General features: G+C 40.9%; 1 protein-coding gene across 1 annotated transcript; it reads right to left on the bottom strand.

Annotated features, from left to right (window-relative positions):
* Positions 1-1,023: 1,023 nt before the first annotated feature.
* elfn1a (extracellular leucine-rich repeat and fibronectin type III domain containing 1a) lies at positions 1,024-3,402 on the bottom strand. The gene has a single exon (XM_061090700.1). It carries the CDS (start codon positions 3,400-3,402, stop codon positions 1,024-1,026), a length of 2,379 nt encoding a protein of 792 aa, XP_060946683.1.
* Between the last annotated feature and the right edge of the window lie 11,975 nt (positions 3,403-15,377).

Below are 15,377 nucleotides of genomic sequence, written 5' to 3'. Positions count from 1 at the left end.
TTACCATCTCGTGTTGTGTTGTGTAAATTGTTGTTTCCCAATGTTTTCACTTTTTAAGACGTAACTGATACAGTAAAAAAAAAGAGGAGTCAACATAGACCTACTGCTGTATGTTCATATGATTCCCAGACTGCGCAGAGATATTGTAAACATTTCAGCTTTTTCTACTTTGGTACTAAAGATACAAACGATGGTTCACAACACTGATAACCGAGCTCCAGTGCAACGTGTGATTCACTGCAGCTCGCCTTCACGAAGTCGATCACTAACCAGCCAGCGGAAATCTCGTCCTGTGATTTAAGGGGACTTGAAAACTGAAACCATCTGTATCATGTAAATGCATGTAAAAGCTTTAAGAAAGATGAGAATATATATATATATGTATGAAAAAAAACATCAGGCGGCAAAGGTTAAAATGACAAATGTCCTGACAAGTTTGTAGTGGGACTTGCCGGTGTTTAGCAACAAGATAGTCCAAATGAACAGCGCTCCGTTTGATAAACCCAGCTCATCCAGTAATAAGTTTCCATTTACACAGCAAACATTGCAAATATAGAAACCCATATCTGTACATAGATCTGTTAAATTAAATTAATTCAGGGAGGGAAGGAAAACCAAAAAGTTATTTTTCAATAAAAGGTCCAGATAGTTATTCAAAAAATATTGAGGTTTCATTAAACATATCTTCATATAGTAGTTTCATATTACACAACAACAAATCCACTGTCACAGGACTTGGCCATGCGATACCCAAAAACCTATTATCCATTGTAACATATATGTCATAAATTTGCAATATATATTTTCTCTTTAACAGATAAAAGTTTTCCCATTGGATGCTTTACATAATATGACAAATTTAAAGAATGTTTACCCCATTTTTGTCACAGTCGAAAACAGAATTTTATACACGCGAGTGAGTAGTTGATTATAATAATGGAAGTTTCCATTGATTCAATAGTCAGATGAAGTTCTTATGTCATTTCTGGAACGTGTGGTCCATTTAAAAAAAATCTAAAGTGGTTATGATTTCTGTTGGGCTGACACTCCTTTCCAGTAGTCTAAAATATCGTGCAGGTCCTCATCCTTTGCAAACTGGACTTTCTTACGCAGTGCATGCCCTGCAGCCATGTACTCATCATCATCATCTTTGTGTCGTTTCCGGTGGAGTTTGAACCGCTCCCAGATGCTATGTGAAGGTTTGCAGTAGTACTCGGGACTGGAAGAAAAGCTTAGATTGTGATACTGAGACGACAGCTGGGAATATGCTAAGTCTCTGGTGCGGGAGTGAGTGAGCGGGTCCAGCATGGAGGACCTGTGGCCGTCAGGTCCTTCCAGCTCCTCTATGTGAGCGTCGGGGTACGAGTGCCGGTGGTCACTGTAGTGGCGGATCTTCTCCGCCTCAGCCCTCAGGATGGTGGCAGCAGGTGTTACAGTGTGGATGGTCTCTCCCGTCGGGGAGGTTTTCTCTATGTACTTGGATTCATTGCGATAAGGCCTGGGGCTTCGCATGGGCCCTCCTGTGGCAGTGCTGGGCCTCTTTGGTGAGACATCAGAGCTCCGATGCCTCTGCAGAGAATGATGGTAGCTGTCCGTGTACACTGGCGACAGAAGGCCGGACTTATTCTGTGGGTGCTCTGATATTAGAACGAGCTGAGGCTCTGCGTTCGACACGGCTCCGGATTTCACTCCTTGAAAAGAGGTTGATTCTGACTTTAGAGCATCTATACAGTTGTTAATTATCTGATTGACTTTATCCACCTCTTTTGCAATGGTGGAAATCTCTGCCACTGACCCCTGGCTGTTCCCGGGCATTCCCATGTCACATTCCCTGCGTTCGTGGTGTTCCATACTTCGCACCTCCATGTAGTTTCCCTTCATCATTTTGGGAGTATCACTCATCTCTTGAAATTTGTACTGCTCCATTTCAGCAGCAGATGGTAGGTATGGCATACGGGCCATGCTCTCCCCAGCCAACAACTGCTTCTGTGACATTCGGGAAATAGTCCCCCCTTCCAGTTCTTGTCCATACTTAAGTTCCATTATATTTTTCTTCAGGGTCCCTGCTTTTTTGTGCTTTTCATCTTGCTGACGCTTTCTTCGCAAGCAGTAGTAGACCACCCCAAGAAAAATGACCATGCTAAAGAGGCAGCCTAAAATTGTCATAATATAATGAGTAGCAGTTGCATTGTTTACATCTCTGTCCTTCTCGATCCGAAGGCCTGTAGTGAGAGTCAGACAAGTGTGGTTGTGTCTGAGGGAGTTTCGTATTGAAGCCACACAGTATGTGTAGTTAGTGTGGGGTTTAAGATCTTTCAGTTCGATATCCTGCGTTATATCTTTTAGATTTCGAATTTCGGTGAAGAAGCTGTTGTTGTACAGAATGAGGATGTACATCTTTTTGTAAGGATGGGGGATCTGAACTGTGATGATGGCACCTGTATTTGTTACTTGCTTCACATTCATCACAGGGGTTACTTCCATGGTGGTGTAGGTCGAACTGATGGTAATGTCATCTGGCTCTGTGCCTGATGGACAGTCTTCCAGCCCGCAGAGTGTTGAGTCTGGCGGGGGTGTTGAAGAGTCAGTGGGCAAAGCAATAAATGGCGTCACATAGTCATCCGTGCACACAGTTTTGAGCATGTGGAGTGCGTTTCGATAGGTCGGATTGTTCGGATTCTGGCTCAGTAAACTAAAACCGGAGACGCCGGGTGGGGAGTCGCAGACCATCCGCTCGTTCGTCCTGTTTGGGAAAACCGAGAGCCATTTGACAAAGCCAAGTAATTCACAAGAGCAGTTGAAAGGATTGGTGTACAGCTCGCAGGTGGTCAGTTTAGTCAGACTGGTAAACGTGGACCCGTCTAACTGTTGGATTCGGTTCATGGAGAGGTCAATGTTCTCTATGTTGGGGCATTCCCAAAAGGCATTGGGTGTCACAGTCTCTATCAGGTTTGCCTGGAGGTAGAGGTATTGCAGCTTTCCTAAACCCCTGAGGATTCCCTCTGTCAGGTTGCGCATCTTGTTGAAGCCCATTTGAAGGACTTGTAAGTTAAACTGAGCAGAAAAGGCCCCGTCCTCGATGTAGGAGATGTCATTCTTTGTCAGGTTCAGGTAGGTCAAGTTGGCAAAGCGACTAAGAGCAGAATAATGGATGCTTTTGATTTTGTTTTCATTCAAACGAAGGTCCACAATGGTGCTGTTAATATGCTGTGGGATGGCCTCATAAGGTGGTTGGTTTTGGCTACAAATTGCAAGCCACACAAAGCCCTTTTCACCCTCAATCAACCAGCAGTCTCCACTGACTTTGCCAATGTGAGTCAAATATACAATGGCTACAGACCAAAACAAGGCACTCATCACCATGCCTAAGCTGCAGGCCATTGGTGCTTCTCTGAGAGTCATGTGCGGGGCCAAAAAATTATGAAAGGGGCGATACCACTGTGGTTTCAGCACGGAGGAGACAATCCTGTTGGAAATTCAGCTGGATGTTCAACTGTTCTCAGGGTCAGAAGCACTCCTTTTATTTGTCTCCTGTTCATTGATGGATGGTGTTGTCCCCATGTACCAGTCGGGAAAAAGTTGAGTATCTGCCTTTATACTGAGTTTCTTTCATCAGGGGTTTCCTGCAGGGAACTTGTGTCGGTGGTTTAAAAGAGAATTCACCACCTTGGCTCGGCTTGTGCTTTGCTCCTTAGAGGTTACCATCATTAAATGGTCTCATCTTATTGTTTCTGCCACGGTCTTCCTCCCTGGGTCTCTCTCGCGTGCTTGGAGGAATAACCTGCAAAATGGAGACACAAGAAGAGCACAAAGGCGACATTAATTAGGCTACTGTTTTATCAGGAGAGGAAATGCACATTTATTACATACGTCGGTATTGAAATGTTGCTCTCAATTCCTGGCGTTCGTGTTTACTGCAAGCTCTCCTTGTTCATGCTCCAGCAATTATTTTGTACACAATTTAAGAGGTGTTTTCAGTCCCTGTGGCAGAATGCTAATAAAGGAAACCGTTGGCCAATTACCACTTGACAGGTGGGGAAAAGCAGGGTCCCTGTTTTCACACCATTAACCTGAGGGCTGTCAGACGCAACTGAGGGAGGCCAATGTTAGGAAGCTGCATTAAATCAATTATGCAGCGCCACATGAAATGATGCTCCGGATCAATGTATTGAGGCTTTTTCTTCTGAAAACCTTTATGAATAAATTAAAAATAATTTTGGGCGCTGGATTATACAAGAGAAAAGACAGAAGGGGAGATGAAAATACAGAAGGGGAGATGAGCCATGTCGACAAAATATAAAAAAAAATGCTCTATGAACTGCAGAAGAAAGTGGAAAGACGATATCTAAATTATAACTTTCATTCTTTTTCAAGTTAATCTTGTGTCTTTAATACCACATTTGATATCCTCATAAGCACTTGTTGGGCTCCATGTGGTTTAGCTTTTCGTGCAGTTTCTTAAAGTATGATTATACTATTAATCCACTCTGTGATATCTATGTGACAGTCATAGGATAATGGTCAAAAACTGTAACTATGGCACAAGTACAGAAAAGTCATAAAGTCAGTAAACTGGCTGATGAATGTCAGATCAAAATGATTATCAAAGGTTAATTGATTAGTTAATTAGGCCCCTGCTTTTAAAAACATGATATCAAATAAGTTGTGAGTGTAAGTGTTATCAATATGGATGACAATGAAGCCGAGTTTAAATCACAGCTCTACAGTCCACATGACAAATCATATGAAAACCAGCTAAACTGTGTGCGACGGTCCATCAACCTTATGTTTGAATGTGTCACGCTGTGATTGCGATCATATACGAATTGGCATATTATATTTGTTGTTTAAATATTAGTTTAAATGATTTAACATAAAACCAATAATAGCTTTTTATTGTTTATTTAGGATTTTATGTGGCTGATTGAGTTAATCTAAAGATGATTTGTAGAGGAGTATGTTTTTCTCTCGGTAGCTACACAAGAAATGTAATTTAACAGGCAGCATGGGGATGTTTATACTGTAATGAATGAGACAGGATTACATAGATATATGAAGATTACGCAGTAGTTAATTTAAATTAATTAATTTAGAAAACACTGATCAAAATGTCACTGATCGAAATGAAGAAACCAAAGAAATATTGAACTTTGAAAATATGACCTCAGATATTGATCTTGCCTTTAAGATCATCAGCCAATCAGACACGGGACCAGATTATATGCCATGTGGAGACACAGGGGGTGTGAGGGGACTTTTGTGTTAGAGGACATGTCCCTACACAAAAAGAGGTAATAGCACTGTTAAAACAGATTCAATGTGACAGTTCATGGCAGAGAGAATAGACTTCAAGTTGAAACCCCACCTACCATTGTGGACCTGAAGACCATTCCTGTTGTCATTTGACCTTTTGTGAATACGTTACAATCACACTAGTGTTGTGGTCCTGCTCATCATACATCAAGCTGGAGATGCAAAAGTCATTTACGTCGCCTCTCAATGATCCTGTGTTTTTGGTTATACTTTCTCAAGATTATTTGTCCATCTTTTTAGTTAGTCCCCGGGTGTTCGGTGTAGCAGCACTACAAAGCTCAGGACTTTGACACCAGAGACAATGGTTTGCATCCTGAGTACGCTGTGGTTTGTGAAAGGGAAAGATTGGGGCTAAAATGTCAATAAAAAACAAGATTTAAATCCTGCCAAAGGAAGCCTAAATTAAAGACTAAGCCCAGAGTGCTTCTATTAGCATAAACAAGTTGTTGCAAGGTCCTGAATACAACCATGGAAGATGTTAATCATTCTTTAGTTGCTACAAGCAGACGTTTTTGGGGGAAAACAAATGATATACTTTGTCAGTGAAAATAATTCGATTTCAGATTGCATTACATTCATTAAACATGTTATCTGAATATGAAGTAAAAAAAGTTAATTCAGGTATTATTTCCTGTTGTGAATACGTTATATTAAGGATACAGTAGCAATCAAAATGTCAATATTGCACAATTGTGGGAAAACCCTGGATTATTTACTTAGTTGAACATTCAGAGCCAACAAACATTCAGTGCCTCAAAAAATATGTGTTTGTAAGATTGTGTCACATAAACCATCAGTAACATATGGCTGAAGTTTGACTATTTAAAAATTAAAGGAATGGTTAATGAAAAAATTGAAAACATTAATTGTAACAGTCGGTCACAAAAAGCAAACTCTGGTTTCCTTCACCTCCCAACCTGTCCTTTTCTCTTTTCTACTCCTCAGGACAAACTCAGGTTGGTGAATGTTTTAGGTTTCCCCCCCAATTTGTGTTCAATCATAAAATTCTCCTTGCAGTGAGTTGACACTATTAAACGAGTCGGTACAAATCATTGTGCTCTCCACATTCAATATTTCTTAACACATTTCCAATACATCTACAAGACATAAGAGCTGCCTTCGTCAGGATAACACAGCGTAACATCTTTAACAGAATAATAACAATAGCTAAGACAGAATGATTCATTTGGATGTTATCTGGAAAAACATTCCAGTTCTGAACCATGCCAGCAGTGAGCGCTGCACCGTCTGCTGATAAATCGATACACTGGAACATTGGTGAGATAATCTGAGGCCTTGAATGTTTCACATAGATTTGAGTTGAGCCTAGAGGGTGAGATTATATGTGAATGTGCCATGTTGCTTGTGTATTAGCCCTTCTGTGCTTTATGTCCCATAAATTTAGTGTAAATAAGGACGCTCATACAGTCTCTTTTCATTGCTAATTCGCTGTTTTCTGCCTTTCCATTTCCACTCTTTACCAAATGCATACGACAGCATGCCCGTACGCTACGCGGTGGCTGCAGCGACCATTTTCAATAAACTTTGATATTTTGTGTGGTGGCAGTGGGCATTAATATTTCATTGTCAATATGAATCTGGAAAAAACGACAAATGAGGGCAGGCCCTTTTGTGGATGTGTGCTACTATAACAATCTGCTGTCCGTGTATTCATATACGTACCCTATGAGCTGAGAGTCATTGAAACGTGCACAAAAGGCAGCATAGCAAACACAAATGAAGGGCAATTTTGCTGCATAGAAACTGTTCTTAATTGTGCCTTTCCTTGGTTGACACAGTTCATAGACGTTATCTGCAACTGGGATGGGTTGATCAAGCAAAAGCGCTGGTCAGCTATTCAAGTCTAGATAAAGAGCAGAAATAAATGCTGTGGCGGTGCACCCTGCTACAGAATGCCAAAGGCTGCCATTACAACACCACCTTCGTGATGACAAAAGAGCAGCGGCGGAGGAGCGGAGAAGAAAAGAACACTCTCAAGGCCCCTGGGAGGAAAGAGGTTCCAAATCAAATGTTCCATGAAATGAATATGAAAAATACAGCTCTGCAGAATGTCGGGCAAGGCAAGAGATCTCTTAAAGAAAAACGGTGTCTTGTTATTATTCCCCAGTCTCTGACCTTTATCGCAAATACCGCATGGCGGAAACTGAGCTCATCTGACCCGACCTCCGCTTGCTCACAGCGTGGCACATGGTACCAGAGCCTTTAGCGGCTAAATGGAGGTTTAAGTAAAAGAGAAGTCTCCACTCATTTAGAATGCATTGGCTGTGTTTTGTTTGCCCACAGTGACTCACTCCTCCGACTGATTCACTGGCTCACCACTGAAACCCATGCATAAATTACAGCCAGATGACTTCCCTTTGTTAGGGTAAACACAGAAACACAAGGCACGCTCACACTGATGCGTGCTACTGTATCTTTTCCAGATTTTACATTAGAAAACTGCACCTTAACTCCTGCAACTGTAGCGTCCCATTAAATCCACGGCATGTGCCGACAAATGCCCGTAATGAGTCGTAAATTGTTAAGGGAAAAACAAAGGGCTCCTACAGTGAAATTGATTTTCAGAGCCTTAGTTTTATGCAAATCACACCATATTGTTCAGTCAAACCTTCAATCGGGCCTAAAGAAGCGAGCAGTGTGCGTCGCCTCATGAGAGCTGAGGTCTGTTTGCCACCACACACTCACATTCCATAATGGCAGCAATCTGTAGGGTCCAGCGCTAGCCCTGAGTGCAGCAGGCCAGAACACCCAAGGCATCAGAGCCGAGTCTATTCCCCTATCAGACACGGGCAGCCATTCCACAGTCTCTTTTCCATTTAGACTTTATGCGCTGGGTAATGAAGGCTTTTTCTTTTTCTTGTGCTGGTCGGTGGATAACCTATTGAAACCTTTCTTCTGAAGAGGGATTCAAAAACAACCTCGTAAATTTCTCTTCCACTTGCTTGGGGCCCTGTCATACTTCACTCAGTAAACCATTGGCTCCTTTTTCCCCTTTTCTTTTCTTTCTTTTTTTAGATTGAGCGACTCACGGTTGAATACATCTGTCCACGAGTTACAGTTTTCAATCATGTTTGTGATGAACCGTGAAACAAACAGTATCTAGTGATATTTTAAGGTCATCACTAACTGACTTTAAGATTTGTTGTTCTTGATCTGCTGCACATAAGTGGGTAAGTTCATTGAGACAAAACACTTAAGACAATAAATTAATAAAAATAAATAATAATAAAAATACCAATAAATGGAGGGGCAAAACAACAAACAATGCTTAAATATGGATGTTGCTACACACACATCTTCAACCAGATGACACAAATGTGCCAAAAATGTATTTCATCCATTTACTAGCTGACCAATTCTGCAATATGCAATCTTCTGGTCTGTTCCTGAGCAATGTTAAATAATTGGCAGGTTTTTCCTCTTTTTGTTTTCCAGAAATTTGACTTTTTGGATGCAAAATGTCATCACTTCAATCAGCTCCCCTACTGCAAGGTGACACTTGTTGCAGGTTTAAAGAAATTCCCTCAAGGTGTTACCTGAGATATCACATTCAGGAGAGCGGGACATACATACGTAGCAAAGTCTTTAAAAACAAATTCCCTCCAGCCACAGCTGTGATCAGTGTGGAGGCAGGAAAAGGTTACAAACGTGGCTGTAAATGTGAAGGATTACAATCACTAGTACTGTGCTCATTCCAAACATGTCTGCATTGACTGTTTAAATCGAGAATTATAAAATAACATTTAAATATCTATTAGGATAAAATAATTAAATTTATGTCCAAAAGATCAAAAGTTAAATTCACTGTGCTATTTTAATAGTGTACAAATATGTTTTTTTTTATTAGATTCCAAGTCTTCACTATATGTACTGTATATTATTGTGTATATACATTTATGGACAACCATGGATGTGCACTGCAACTTGACTGGTTGGAAGAGACTAAACTACATCTTGGTTGTTCTAGTTTGGCCGCACGTAATCAACAAAATTGGAGCTTCTGATTGTTTTAGAGCCATCTGCTGGGAAATCAGACAGGAGGTCAGATGCTGAGGCGAGGTTTGAAGTAGGTGCTGCAGTACTAGTGACAGGCTGGGCAGCACTTTAAGAGAAATCGTTGGGCTGCAGTGGCTCTCTGTGCCTCGCTGGAGCCTTTATATGAGAAGCAGGAGAGTTGTCCACTCTCACACAAAGCCTCGGGAGTGCTGCTCCACCACAAGAGCCAGTGCTTCAGGGCGAACCCTGACAGAAGCTCCGGACCATCACACTGAGAAAAAATAATAAAAGATCTTGAACTGAGTATGTCGCCATCCACACAACGACCCGTAGTATGCAGTGTGCACAGACACCTGACTGCGACACACCATCCTCTCTGGCTCTCTCTGCTTCTCACTCGTCCTTTGTTCGTCACCGTGTCTGTCCAGACAATTTCACTGTGCATACTAAACGAATATTTTTTTATCTGTTCTTCCTCCAAGTGGCTACAAAAGCCTGGTTTCAATGGATCTGTATTTACAGTTTGAGGCCGTACTTTTTGTTGTTTCAGCCCCTGCTTCCTATCTGGTGCTTTGTGGCGGTGAAGGTGCCTCAATCTCCGAGGAGCCTCCTCATCCATACCAATGACTGCCCTTTATTTGATGTCATTGAAATTGCATGCGCTTCTTTATGGCAAGAATGAAAAAAGTAAAGATGGGAAGCCAGAAGTGAAGAATCAATTGAGATGAAATGGAACTTCTTCTCTTGGGGCGGGAAAACATTGTGCTCATTGAGGTACTGAATTACTTTGGAGAGAGGGAGGACAAGGGCACATATGCTTTCGATATATAGAAAGGTGTTAACGTCATACATTAGTTTGGTAAAAGTTTGGCACTTTGTATGTCTTTTTCTGTAGATGAGAACTCGGCAAATATAATTTATTTAGTCAGTATAACCTCACTCCCCCTTACCAATTGATTAGTTTTGTGTACTACCTTAATGCATATTAGTTTTCTACACAAAGCCTTTCATCTCAACCTAACAACTGCCTAAACAATTGCTTTGCCACTTTATTCAAAGCCTCGGGAAGCTTTCAGCACATGATTTCTCAATGTGACCTCCTGAGGCTGAAATAAAGTCAAAAATATGTTGATACCTCCTGGGTGTGGATTCATAACAATATGTGAAGAGCTGTTGATAATGAATGAGCTAAAGATCAATTTGAAAAAACAACAACACTCCTTTAACAGCAGATTCCTTAGACTTTAACAAAGCACATTAGCTTGAAAGTTGGCTATTTTGCTTTTGGTTATACCCGCTGTCAATTGTTAATGCAACACACTGTACGTAAAAATGTTTCCTCACAGTCCAGTGTAAGGAACACTTTTACTACTTGTCTTAATGTGCAACAAGGGTCCTACAAACACTATAAGCAGACAACCATTCTTACATTTATGTATTTTTCTTCATTATCACACATCTAAATAATAATTACAATATTCCTACATGATGAAGAGCACAATGTGTCGTTATTCAAGGTACAAGGATCAGGGGCCATAAACACTGAATTGTGATCTATCTGTTATCTCTGTAGTTTCCTATGTGACCACCTCGCATGTTGCAATTTATTAAATGTGTTATGTGAAAACTATTCACTGATGTTAATACGAGGGAAGCAGCAAACCTTAGAGAATGTTTAGATTTTTAAGGATAAAAAATGGTTTTCCCTATACATTTTCTTGTGATTGACTAATTGATTAAGCAATTCATAGACAAATGATTGCATCTCTAAAAATAGAAAAAGCTGATAAACAAACACATCTGACTCAGATTTGTTTTATATAAAACACTGTTGAAGTAAAAAGGTAAAAGAAAATATATAAACCTTCATTTTGGTGTCTTTGCTCTGTAGTCTCACATCTCTGTTTTGCAGAGGTTGCTAAGGACAAATAAGAACTTACTGCTGCCAGTTAGTGCAGTCCCACACTAATTAGCTGCAAATTAGCATCAGGATAATAAGTGTTGCCAAAGTGTGTGGGTTGATTTCAGTTAATGCTGATGACACATTTGTGTTAAATGTCAAACAACAGCCATTGAGTGCAAAGGTCAGAATTTTGAAGCTGCCTCTTGTCATAGCCCACAGTTGCATTCAGCCCCACTCGCTACTTGCTATTCCACACAGGTGTCATACTTTGTAAAACTTTAAATGACTTACTGCCCTGCCATCTCTTGTAAATTCCCAATATCTCACTCTATTGTTCTTCGGTGTTCCGAGTCCTTCAGCAGGCTCATGACCTAGTGCGGCTCGAAGCTTAGGCGAGAACAAAAAATCTCATTACAAACTAAAAGCTCTCGTTTGGGTGACACCTCTTATAAAGATGATAAGCTATGGAGAATGGCAAGGATTCAAACAGCGCTGATGGAAACAGATGCATCAGTGAAATGCTTGGGCGGAATTAATTTAGCCTTGCACAACAGTTAGCAGAAAACAAAACGGAGGAAAGTTGCTTCCTACTCAGCCCCATACAGCTTCTTGCTCAACATTAATGCTGTGATCTTCATGCTATAAACATCGAAAAAATACTATTCTATAACAAAATCATAACGGTTCAGCTCGACAGGATGCACACTGAACCGGGCATGAAACAGCAACTGAGCTACAGAGAGAATTTGTCAAAGCGAGAGGAGCAAAGAGGAGTTTAATTTAATTCTGTGCGTTTCAGAATGAGATACGACTTGGAATAACACCTGAAGGTTTAAACGCAATTTTCCAGGCCATCAACTGACCATCGACTCGGCACAGGTTTTTTTTTGCCCTCCGAGCCAAAGAGTCTGCCCAGAATGTCCCCCGCTGCTGACTCATGACATGTTGAGCTAAAGTGGGAGCAATTGTGCAGCCCCAAACACGACAGCAACTTATGACGGCGACTCACTATTCATGGATCGGGTTCTATCGAGCCGCTCGGTCACGTTTACGCATTCATTAATATCTCATGTTTGGAGATAAATGAGAAATTATAAAGCTCACATGTGCTGACAAAATCCGAGATAAGACATCTATCCTTATCTTTGTCAATTACCCCCACGTTGCTTGGCCAAGGTTTCCTCACCAATTAACCTTCACAGAGTGACAGGAGCTAATTCAATTATGCTGGACTGCAGGACCGTGCCTGAGACTGACGGCTCAACTTGCCTCGGTTTTCTGATTGACAAGCTGCAAACAAGAGCAGCCATTCCCCTTGCTGGATGTTTCTATCTGTCCGGGCCTGATGGACCACCTGACACATTTCGGGAGAGGACATTATCACTCGGCGCTCCGCACAGCTGGCTGTGAGACGAGTTCAATCAAATAAATCTACATCTTGAAAAGTCTGTTTAGCTTTGGCAAGTTTTACCTTCGTACACAGATTAAGGACACTCGCGTCAAATTTTTAATCTTTTATTTGCATATGTATGCATTTATTTACTTTGGTAGTATGCCACCGCTCATTTGATGCTGTGGAACAAAAATCAGCAGCGACAGTGCCTGAAATCAGAAACACACTGTAAAGGCACTGCATTCCCATAAAGTAAACACTAATAAAAGAAGAGACTGTAGTATGCAGCGAAATGGTGATGAAGACGTGGAACTCAATGTTGCTGTTTGCAGATGTGTTTTATATTGACGGCCTTTTGTGACAGATGGATCGTGATTGTACATGATTTGAACATCCGACACAAATAACTCCATCTCCAGTTGCACTGAAAACTCTCCAAGGCCTAACTGCTCCTTATTTTCAGTTTATCACTGCATGTTGTTTGAATGTATGAGAAATATTCATTGACACCCATAAAATGCCACAGAGACACACACAAACATGAGTGTGATTGCACTTTCTTAACAGTGGGAGGCTGCTGTTGAGGAAAATGTCTTCACTGTGTCAAATTGTCCATAGCAACCAATAAAAATAACTGTTTCCTGTTTATAAGTTTTATTTTGTATTAAATTGATGTTATTAAAAAGGTAATTGGGAGAATGAGGTTGCTGTTGCCCTGTGTTACATTTTCCTCATTGTTTGACTTTTCTTTTTTCTTTTCTTTCCTGGTCCAGACGATGTTGACATAAACTTAAAACTATAAATTGATGCAATCTGACTCACCACCATCCACTGAAGGAGCTGTTGAGTTTACTAATTGGAATCGGTCTTTAGATGAGTTCAGTGATGGATCTCAGTGTTATTCTCCCTGAGCTGCGCTGCTTGGCTACAGATCCCATTGGCAAATCCACAAGTAAGCTCAATATTTGACACGATTTAACTGATTAAACCGCAGAGCTCAATAAACTGTGCCTACAAATTTAGGCTCTGGGTAATAAATCCAACTGTACATTTCCAAAGGAGCTAAACTAACAGGAAATATAGCTGTCTGAATAATTCCAGCTAGTTTAATTCCCCCCAATGGCACCTTGGCCAAGTGTGCTGTATACCGTCATGTGCTTCATCGCGATGATTTTGATGTTTATTAATTAGTATTCTCATTTCAGAACAGAAGTGTCCTCATGTCTCGCAAAACAAATACCCCCGATCTTGATCTAACAAACAAAGCAGCCTGTTCAAATGCCTGGTGTGTCATACAATAACAATGAAGGTAAACACTATTTTCAGCTGCTGAAAATAGTTCACTGCGTCACTAACATGGAGGTGAAGACTGGGGTTGTGGGTGGTGTGTTTTTAATTTAAAAACTAATCTAATGATGTTCAGCAAAAACAGTGGTTAAAAGCAGCAGCAGTCTAGGTTGTTGGTTATTGTGTGTCTCTTTGTGGCTTGTTTGCCATATCTCCCTTTGTCTTTAGACTGTGGTGGAAAGGTGGGGAAAGGTTGATCTGCGGGAACCTTTTTAAAATATGTAGTGGGAATGAAAGGTTTAGGTCGAAAAGTGTACTTGCATGTCTCTGTCGCTATTTTGCATATTTGTAATAGTTTGGTCTCTTTCTGCTGTCATGTCTTCCTTTATTGGTCATTTTATGCCTCTTTCTCTTGGAAGTTGATTTGAGTCTTGTCTGTTTTCTTCTTTGCTTCCATACACAGGTCAGATGGATGGACAGAAAACAACATGATTGTACACTGTAGCCATGGAGCTGCACCCTGAGACCCTCGACCCCCAGGGCTTGTGCCTATAGAAAGCTTGTTTATTGATCCGTCCATCGGTTGTTGCGTTTAATAGTGTGGTGGTCACTGGCATTAGAAATGAGCAGCAGTAGCAACAGATTCCAGAAGCAAGTCAGTCTGGTATATAAAAGAGTGTGTTTTTTTTTATAGATTTTACTCAAAAGGATCAAAGGGACAGGAGGGAAAATCTATTGTTGTTAGCAAAGATGTTGAAGAAGTGTTGACTTCCCTGATGCATACATTTTATCCATCTATGAGAATTACAAGAATAAAAGGAAACACAGGGAAAGGTAAATTGAAACAACCACCCTCCGCGACGGTAACGTTGAGAAATAAAGACTGTCTTTGCTTGGAAAGGAAAGTTATTGTTTCTGACAGGACAAATTCTCTCAGGCTCAACAAGGTGTGTGTGTGTGTGGGGGGGGATGCAACAGAGGGATCGTTCTCGACTATCAAAGGAATTAAATGTTTCTTCGGTGCGTGAGATGACAGGTAGACCACTGGGAGGACTTCTATACCAGTTAGCTTGGAGGATGCTACAAATAATGGCTTTGAAATCTGATGGGCATTAGTGGAGATAAACGGACATAAACTGCCCGGATGGCATTGGCCAGAATTTGCATTTTTATTGCTGTTGTCCTTTTGAATTTACTTCCACAGTCGCACATGGGAAACACAGGAATCTTTTCCTTAGCTTATAGGAAGAATACTGTGGCATGTCCTTGACCATTAATCAGTGGGAAAGATGTCATACAGTCCAGTGCTTGAGAAGCTTTCACATGTGATTCGGACCGGGTCATCATCACATGTCTCCTCTTTGGCAGGTCATTTATCAGAATAGGTTTCCTTTTTTGAGAAACACTTAAATGAGGATTTTAATAGCAGCGTCCATCACAGACAAAGACATTACAAAACCTCCT

The sequence above is a fragment of the Limanda limanda genome, chromosome 17 (genome assembly GCF_963576545.1).
Source record: "Limanda limanda chromosome 17, fLimLim1.1, whole genome shotgun sequence".
Lineage (NCBI taxonomy): Eukaryota > Metazoa > Chordata > Actinopteri > Pleuronectiformes > Pleuronectidae > Limanda > Limanda limanda.
Note: the sequence above shows the minus strand (reverse complement) of the source record. Positions and strands in the feature narration are given on the sequence as shown.